This window comes from Acyrthosiphon pisum, chromosome A1 (genome assembly GCF_005508785.2).
Source record: "Acyrthosiphon pisum isolate AL4f chromosome A1, pea_aphid_22Mar2018_4r6ur, whole genome shotgun sequence".
Lineage (NCBI taxonomy): Eukaryota > Metazoa > Arthropoda > Insecta > Hemiptera > Aphididae > Acyrthosiphon > Acyrthosiphon pisum.
This window is the reverse complement of record NC_042494.1, coordinates 23664552-23674348: the sequence shown is the minus strand read 5'-3', so window position 1 is coordinate 23674348 and position 9797 is coordinate 23664552. Positions and strand designations below refer to the sequence as shown.

The 9797-nt window shown below is 31.1% G+C and overlaps 1 protein-coding gene across 1 annotated transcript; it reads right to left on the bottom strand.

The window, feature by feature from the left end:
• Window positions 1–283: 283 nt before the first annotated feature.
• Window positions 284–9142, bottom strand: LOC100569716 (regulator of nonsense transcripts 1). The gene is made up of 16 exons (XM_003243969.4): window positions 8425–9142; window positions 8205–8318; window positions 5941–6263; window positions 5283–5870; window positions 5031–5190; window positions 4757–4951; window positions 4613–4701; window positions 4287–4545; window positions 4019–4232; window positions 3727–3953; window positions 3024–3257; window positions 2698–2965; window positions 2438–2605; window positions 1602–1765; window positions 1344–1529; window positions 284–1262 (listed from the first exon to the last, which is right to left on the bottom strand). Exons 1-16 carry the CDS (start codon window positions 8599–8601, stop codon window positions 1251–1253), a joined length of 3378 nt encoding a protein of 1125 aa, XP_003244017.1. The 5' UTR covers window positions 8602–9142; the 3' UTR covers window positions 284–1250.
• Between the last annotated feature and the right edge of the window lie 655 nt (window positions 9143–9797).

The window sequence follows — 9797 nt, the reverse complement described above, 5'->3', positions numbered from 1 at the left end:
ATAAATAAGAAAACAAAACTTGCATTAAAATAATGGGAGAATATTATGAAACATGAAATGTACTATCACAATTCACACTCAATATTTAATATTAATACAATCGACATATAAAATGACTTTCCTTTCTTATGCTTGATTAAAATAGATTTTACTTCACAATCATTGTGAAGACCAGAAGACGATAACTAATCATAAAACTCAGTAATAAATTTGGTAGAGTATACATTATAATATAATAATATGTGATAATTATAGAATTTATATTTTTTAATAAAAAAAAAAATTATTACTCCATGTACTTCACCTTAACTATTTTTACCATGAGGTGTAACCCAACTAATAATTGACATCAAAAAATATATGATAAAAATTGAAAAAATTGAATTGATTGAACTGATAAAAAATAATCAATTGACATTTTTAAATTATTCAAGTCAATCCCACAACTGCTTGAAATTAAAATAATATAATCCCATAACTATAGTGACAGATTAACTATTAAAACCAAGGAAAGTAAAAATTTACTTTTTCATTTATCTCCAAATAAACCACAATTTGTTTTTTTTACTTTTATGAAAAAACAAACAAAAACAGATATATCAAAATAGTCTGTCCATATTTGTTAGTATTAAAAAACCACTGAACGCAATTGTATTGAACTCAGAAATAAAAATCATTATTATTATTATTATAAGAAAATGTAGACAAGGTTAAAAATGTTATTCTGTTGACATCAAATTTGTGATAAAACTGTTGATACACAATTAAATGATAGAATTAGTTAACAGAACTATAATGTTTAGTATTATTATTGGGCATACTGCTTTAATTTAAGAACTTCAAATGTTGATAGCAATAGAAAGGCTTGAACATATCTTTTTGAACTCAAAGTAAAAAAATAGACTGTAAATACATACGTGTCAATAAAATAAATAAACAAAAAAAAAATAAGTAAATATGTTAAACAACTAACATGCAAAAACCTTGTTTTCTCCAAAACATTTCAATAGTGTAATTCTTAACATGTATTATTCTCCACATACAATAGTTATATAAAATCAATTGTAAATGTTCATCTAAGCCTTTTGTGTTTTTTTCCCACAAACACTTAATGTGCTAACATTTGTTGTTCATGATGTCTGCAAACGACGCTCAATAATAAAAATATTCTTTTTTCTGTTGATATATCAGCACCAACAAGACGCTCCCACGTGCTTATTGGATGTACTTGTCCATTGTAAAATATATCTTCAATATGGTTGCTGCATAATAATAAAATTAGAATAAAACATGATCTCATAATAGTGATCCAATATTATCACTGATAAAGCAAGTTGATTTACCTGAGAGTACAATGTATTCGGTGGATTGTAAAACGACGTGACAGTACGGTCGCCTTGATATGTTGAATCTTGTGAGAGTAATCCATCCATTTGCGAATGAAACTCGCCCATCATGTAACTATCCTGGGATAGATCAGGCTGAGATAGTCCAGGTTGCGAAAGACTGAACCCAGGTTGAGACATACTCTGAAAAATACAATTAAAAGTTAAAACACAATAGAATTTTTTGATATACCTAAGTGGGTTCAAAAAAAATACCTGTGACATGTTCTGACTGTATGGCTGAGAAACATCTTGAGTAATTGCTTGGCTGAGTGGCGAAGCACTGATTCCATTTGATTTTTGATTTTTCTGATTTGGTTTAGTCTTCAGGCGACCACTAGTCATTGGCAGACGGTTATTAGTACGTACATTCTGGCGATCTATATAAAAATGTATATTTAACTAGATCGTACAACCAGCAACGGATAGGCAAAGTATTGGCCCACATAGTTTTAGCATTTCTAACGTTTGTTTACATCAACAGCTACTGTACGGGTAAACCCACTGAGATTATCTCAGTTGCTCGCCAACCCAATCCCTAGGTCTACTTTAAATGACAAAGGTACCATTTACTAGTGTTGGGCACTATCGAATGAAAACTATTAACATATTCGATTGTTTGTAACTATCTAGTCAATCGATTGTTTTACAATACTATTGAATAGTTTTCATTCGATTGAAAACTATCGACATTTTCATTCGAATAAAAACTATCGACATTTTCATTCGAATAAAATCTATCAATTTTACCATTCAAATAAAAAATCGATAGTTCTATAGGATCACAATGTCTTAGCACGCGCTTATCACACTTATTGTTATCTGGTATTAACTATTAATTATTTTATTAATATTTGTCAATAATCGGTTGTTTATTCGATAGTTTTTAGTATTCAGTCCACAAATAAAACTATCGGTTGTTTATTCGATAGTTTTTACTATTCGGTCCATGAATAAAACTATTCGGAAGTGCCCATCACTACCATTTACAAAAAAAATAAGAATACTAGTGGATTGAATATATTTAGAATATACTTAATAGATAAACTTACTTTGAACAGATTGTTGATTAAAGAATCTAGGAGCCATTGAATTCATATTCATCACCATGCCAACGGGTATCCCACCAATCTGTGGTTGAGATCTAGAATCTGGTGTGATGAACGTTAATGGATCATGATTACGAGTATATAAATCCAAACCCATTCCAACAGCAGGACCTATGAACACAATATTTTTTAAGATTATAGGTATTAACCATGAATTTATTATTATATAAACATAAGATGAACTGAAAGATAATTTATAGTACCTGGTCCTGGTCTTGGAAAATATTGTGGTGTACCATGACTATTAGGTACATTTCCTTGATTGCTACGATCATAAACACTGCCAGGGATCAAAGCTTCACGAGCATCATACATGTGAGTTGTCATGAAATGTGATCCTGGATTAGCTGCATTCACCAACTGTTTGGGTTTAGATAATTGAATAAGAGACTCTTTCAAATTATTCAATGGTCCTTCTACCAATACATTGTTTGCTTTATAGTAATTCAACAAATGATTCCATAATTGTTGCTAAAATAAAATTCAAATTAGCTACAAAGAAAAACAATGAGTAAATTATTTTATATACTTTTGATAAAACTTTTGGATTCCCAACAATCAATATGCCATATTTAGCTCTAGTTAGAGCTACATTTAATCGTCTGGGATCGTTGAGAAAACCAATTCCCTGGTGTTCGTTGGAACGCACACATGACATAATAATCAAATCTTTTTCCCGACCCTGAAATGCGTCAACACTAGCTATTTCGATTTCTTGATATACTTTAGCTGGAAGGGGAGCTTGATATTGCATGTATTGCACCTAAATAAGTATTTTTACATTATTACATAATATTAATAAATAATAGATCATTATGGGGATGCTACACAGATATTTTTTGTCTCCAACTTACAAGTGCATAACCAAAGTACGCTCATCAGATCACATTTAACTCCGTTAGTATAGAAATTTGAGTTAGTTGACCTATTATGAAATTTTATGGTAAAAACATAATCTGTGTTTGTATTCTAGTTTTTTACGATAATTCAATTTTTAAGTAAGTTATTTGCATTTTTAATTTACGCTATATTATAAATGAATAACTAACTAAAAAATTGAACTATCGTAAAATAAACCACATACAAACACATAATTCACTTTAATTTTTAAACTAATGAAGCTAAACGTGATCTGCTAATTGTAAATTTGCTATGTTACGCTGTTTAAGAAGGAGACAACAAATAACGGTGTAGCGTCCTTTTAATAAACTTATTATATGAATTTAGCTTACCAAGTATGCACGTTGTCCTTCATATGGAGTGATAATTCCTATTTGATCAGGTTTTACACCACATCTCAAAAACCTAGTGGCAATTTTTTCAACATTAGCAGCTTCTGTTCTATTCAAATATGACGTTCCTGAACCTGCTATTTCTTCTTGGCCTTGTGTCACGTAAAATAACATTGGTTTATCTGCTACTGGCCAGGGAAACTCAATTTTACTTAGCTTTCTATCATCTACATACACAGAATAATAATAAATTAACATACTACAGTATTGGTAATATGATAGATGTTATTACCAGCACAAACTCCATTTTGCAATGAACCTTCATAGAAGAAATTTGAAGGGAACCGTGATAATTCTGGATGCATTCTATACTGAACTTCCAACCGGAATGGACGAATACCCAAAACTACAAGACGCTCAAAAAGAGATTGACTCAATCCAGCTCTAGCAGCTTTTTTACACATTACCACAGGTCCAAGTTGGCAATGGTCTCCAACCAAAATTAACTAAAAAGAAACAAATAAATAAAATAATAAAAAAGAAATAATTATTTTAATTACCTGTTTTACTCCAAGCACAACTGGTACCATACACTCGGGCTCTGTAGCTTGCATGCTTTCATCTATCAAGATAGAATGAAATTTAAATCGTACTAAACGCGGATCACCAGCTCCAACACAGGTAGTGCAAATAACATCTGCAGCTTTGAGTAATTCTCGTTCAGCTGCTTTCTTCAGAGCACGATACCTCTTTTCATCGGCCATTGACAATTCACCAGTCTCATCTTTCAACTGTTGAAACTTTTGAAGCTCAACGTTGCTTAAAAAAGAAGATAAAATTAGTACATACAAATTCATAACACTAAAAATATAATAAAATCAATTACCATGACATCTTCCGGACCTGGTTATGAAGAGCTAAAAACGAAACTGGAGAATCAATAGCTTCACGAGATTTTGCACACACACGGACAACCTAAAATAAATTATATTAATGAAAACTTATATCAACACTAATATAGACATCATACTTTTAAGCCAGTTCTATGAATTTTTTCTGTTAGTTGATCCACTGCAATATTTGAAGGAGCACATACCAATACTGGTCCACCATTAATTTTCACTAATTGGTAAACAATTGTAGCAGAAGTCACAGTTTTACCGGTTCCTGGGGGTCCTTGGATTAAAGACAAAGGCCGTTGTACAGCATGCTTAACTGCATAAACCTATGATCAACATTACCAAATATATTATGAGTATGGTCAGAGAGCAGAAAATTAACATTTTCAAGTATCAATTAATTACTTGTGATCTGTTTAAATCTGGTAAGTTTGGCGCCGAGAAATGTTTTGGCATGTGTGACCTGAACATTAAATCATCAAACTCATGCCCAAGTAGTCTATGATATATATATGATGACACTGATGATTCATCTGTAGCAAATCTTTTCAATGAACACTGCATTCTAAATAATTAAAAATACAAGATTTATTACTAAATAAAGAGTGACTACTGACTGGTATATTTTACCAAATATTTAACTTCTTCTAAACTTACCTGTCGAAAGATGTAGATTTCCATATAAAATCTACCACATAATTTGATGTTATTTCAGTTGGTACACCATTGTTAATTTTCAATTCTAAACCAACGTCTTCTCCATAATTATCAGGTATTTTAATAACATGACCAATTCCTGCCCAAGGATTTTCACCAGTCAATCTCAAACGCAGTTCGTCACCGTGCATCAAACGCATATCACCATCAGTCTTGGCTAGATGGAAATAGGCAATAGCCTTTTTATTTAATCCAACATCCCAGCGTACAGTAATGTTTTCTTGAGTCTGGGATTCTTTCAAACGTTTATCATAGTCTGCTTCTAATTTTACCAATGGTCCAAATACGTTTTGATATTGAAATCCATCTTCGTATCTAAGTAAAACAATTTGCGGCTCTTCATCTACACCTGGTTTGTCAAGATCATTAATTGTTGCCTCATTATTATCTTTCCATAATTCTTCAAGCTTAGCGATTTGAGTAGCACTGACATGTCTAGAACGCAACTGATCAGTTTCATTTGGTACTTTAACAAGCCAAGTCAAAAAACAACGATCAGCAATCAATGGTTTCCATTGTTCTTGGTCCCTAAGAAATTGATAAAAAAAAACATTTTAAATATTATCTCATGATGATAACTTGTAATGATTAGTATTACCAGTTCATATCTTTTAAAGCGTTTTGTGTGGAACATGGTTGTCTGCATAGCAATATGACAACTGAATCTGCTTTGGCGGGTATGAATCCAAGCACAAATACATTTTTTACACCACACGAATAACACTCCAATACAGTTTCACCTAATGGACCATCTTTATGCAATGTTACCTCCTTATGTTTGGCCCGAACCAAATGATTAATAATATGTGATCCAGAAGTATTCCCACGACCATTACAAAACCATTTTTTGCAAATATTACACATGACTACACATCCGGGATCATGAATACCACAATATTTGCATGCATAATATGGCAATTCCTAAATATTATTAAATCAATATTATAAATATATTATTAGGTAAATATCATTATTACTAGATAAGGTACCTAATATTATTAGATAGTTATTACTTATTAATTTTAAATACTGTTAAAGTTTTCTTAACCTAAGATAATAATAATAGGAACTCATTAATCTCAATAAATAAGAAACTGGTTAAAAAAAATATTTTTAGTGCAGACTTTAAATAATATATAATATATTATACGGAGTGTAACAGGAAGACACGACAAATGAAATAACTTGTTTGAATCAATGGTTTTAATTATTTTTTTTTATATTTATAATTTACAGACACTTTTGTTACATTTATAGTACCTAGCACCTTTTTATTTATATTTTTAATAGTAAAAATAAACACTTTTAAATCTGATATACATTTTTTTTTTTTAGAAAAATTTAGAATAGCCAATTTATAAATATGTTTTTTAAAAATTATGACTGTAAAAACATTTATTTAAGTCATGTAGTTCAGTTATTACAATATTTTCTGTTAAGTAAAGTTGATCCAATTATTAAAAATTAAATTTTTAATTCAAAATGTATAAACTTTTTTTAAATTATATTTTATGTGAATTTTTAAATAAGTAGCTACTTGTTAAGATATTGTCAATTAATAAGTTTTAACTCAATACATTTAGATATTTAAAAAAATTATAAGAAATAAACAATGTGACTTAGATAAATGTTTTTATAATCAATATTTTTCTTAGAACCAAATTTACAAATTGGGTTAAATAATAATTGGTTAATTAATGGTAAAAACGTTTGTTTAAGTAAAGTAGTTTATTTTCTTAAATTTTTTTGAAATATTATTTATTTTTGGAATAAATTAATTTGAAGAAATAACTTTTTTCAAAATATTATTTTCGGGAATTTCCTGACCAAATATATTAAGAATTTAAGAATAATTAATTTTAACTTTAAAGAGCTTTCCTATATTTCCCGTTACTATTATAAATTATGTTATAAGAATATAAATATTAAAAAAAAAAACTAAAAACAAAATTATCAAAAACGTTATTTGGAAACAATATAGAAAAAAAAACGTTTATCAAAAACATAATAATCAAAAAAGTTAAACGAAAACAATGTTTTTTAATTCAATAAACAAAAACAAAAAAAAATGTTTTCAATCCCTCCATTTAACAGTTATCAATTTTAAATATTTTATTTGTCATGACTTTCTGTTACACCTGTATATTATACATAACTATTTTTAAATAATCATCAATAAATCTTAATTAAAATTGATGAGTTATTTTACATAATATACGAAATAATATTATATTATGTAGTTCCATAGTAAAATGTGATGTATGTGTGTATAAGAGCATTGGTTTTTCATTTGATATTATTTTTAAATTTAATAAATTCTTATAAGAAGCATTTAGTTTAAATTATCATTTTAACTTGTATTATTCATTAATTATGTTAAAAAACTATACTCTATTTAGGTTAAGATTAACCACTCGGCCGACCAAAACTCATCTCGTCAGTGCATCCCCACCACTAAATGCCCCCACTACGAGCATATACACGGCTGGAGCACTGATGACAGCGAGTATAGATGATCAATGGCTGCCACCAGTGATTGTCAAACAACGATAAAACGTATAGCGATTGAAGGTGCAGTCTATGTCTGCGAAACTGATTCAATCTTAACCTGAATAGAGTATAAACAATACTTTTAAACAAGTATAAAATCGAGTATAAAATAAATTATAATTTTTACATAACTGATTGGTTGAATTAAATATGTAGGTAAATAATGATTTTAAACCATGGATACATTAGAGTACATAAAAAAAAACGTAAATAAAATTAGGTTTCTTCTGTTTTCAATACATTTAATTTTATATAATGCTAAAATTAACTTGTCTTGGGGGTTAAATAGACAAAAATACTCAAAAATATTACTTTTGTAAAAAATGAATCTTCTTCTTCGTCCTCAAACTGCAGTTCACCAATTTTCTTAGTGACCGTGATGACATTAGTGTCATCTTTATCAGTTTTATTGCTCAGCAATTGCATCTGTAAATGCAAAATAGGCAGATGTAGAAAAAATACATAAAAAATAAAACAATAATTTGTAAAAATATAAAATTTTTGTCATAAATGGGGTGATTATCGTTCATACTCTATGGGTTGACGACGACGAGTCCAATTGAGACATTGGCGGTTGGCTCTGGGACGGCAATGTGAAATCAGTAAACTCAAACTCGCTGCCCTGGGTATCTGCGCCAATCATATCGGCCTCTTCGGTCTCCAAGAATGTCAAGTTCTGGGAACTCGGTCCGTACGTGTCGACACTCATCGTGAATGATCCGGTCCTTAAGCAGGTTCAATAATTTAGGTTTCCGGGAGCGGTGACCACGAGTTGCGGTTGGGGGAGTAAGGCGCCGCGGAGTGGAGCTACGTGAGAGCGGACTTAATAACTAATATGCCAAACACACACGGTGCTGAGAGCACAGGGCAACCGCCCCAAGAGACACGGGCAACACGTCTCGCGGGGCCGTTTTCAGGGTTTCAACTGTTCGGAAACTGCGCGCACCGTCAACGGCGGTCGTTGCGAACAAATCGGCGGCAAAACTATTCGAGGTGTACAACAGACACTCTGCGTCACTGCGAAAATACAAACCGAATAGGACGACGACGACGCGTTGACAACCAACACGGAATCGAAAATAATAATAACAGATTAATAACAATGATGATAATAATAATAATAAAAACACGGCACGAAACCCACGACGGAGAGTTGTATTATAGTATACTTGTGTATCTGCACTCTGCAGGTACCTATATAGCTGCAGTGTCGGAGAAAGAACGATGAAAACAGTTTTCAATGAAAACACGGTACACGCGCGCTCAAGGACAAAACCACTGATAAAAAACGCCTCGTCGACTTCGTGTCTCGTGCGATTCAACGCCGTCGCCGGGAACTAACCGGTCGTGGAAGAGAAAAAATTATAACGCGGGCGCGAAACCCAACGTTCGGTTCTTTGACGTCATAACTCGTATACCTACCTATATACGTAACTACGTTTACATGGCGAAGTTAAAACGGTTTTAAATACACGGATAATATAATAAATTTGTTACACTTTAGATAAAATAACTCTTCAAACTATCAGTTTGAAAACGAGTTTCTATGGAAATGAAAACAAGCGATTTTCAAACCACAACGTTAATCAAGACGTCGGTAACAGGTATCCTCAACAATAGTTCACATGAATCATAAAAAAACAAGCCCAGCTTTGTATTCAGTCTTCACAAATAAGTACTCAGCCCTCGCTTTTAACGAAAATTACTATACAATAAAATGTCGACAGACAAAACCCACCACAAACACCAAACCCGAAAGCGTTCAAAACAAACCTGTCCCACTACCTTTACCAATATTCGAAAAAAATATAGAAAACTTCATAGACTTTGTCTTACTAAAGACCTAACAAAACTGTTTGGAACACAACACTTGTGCAAGTGAAGGGTACTATGATAATCTAAAAA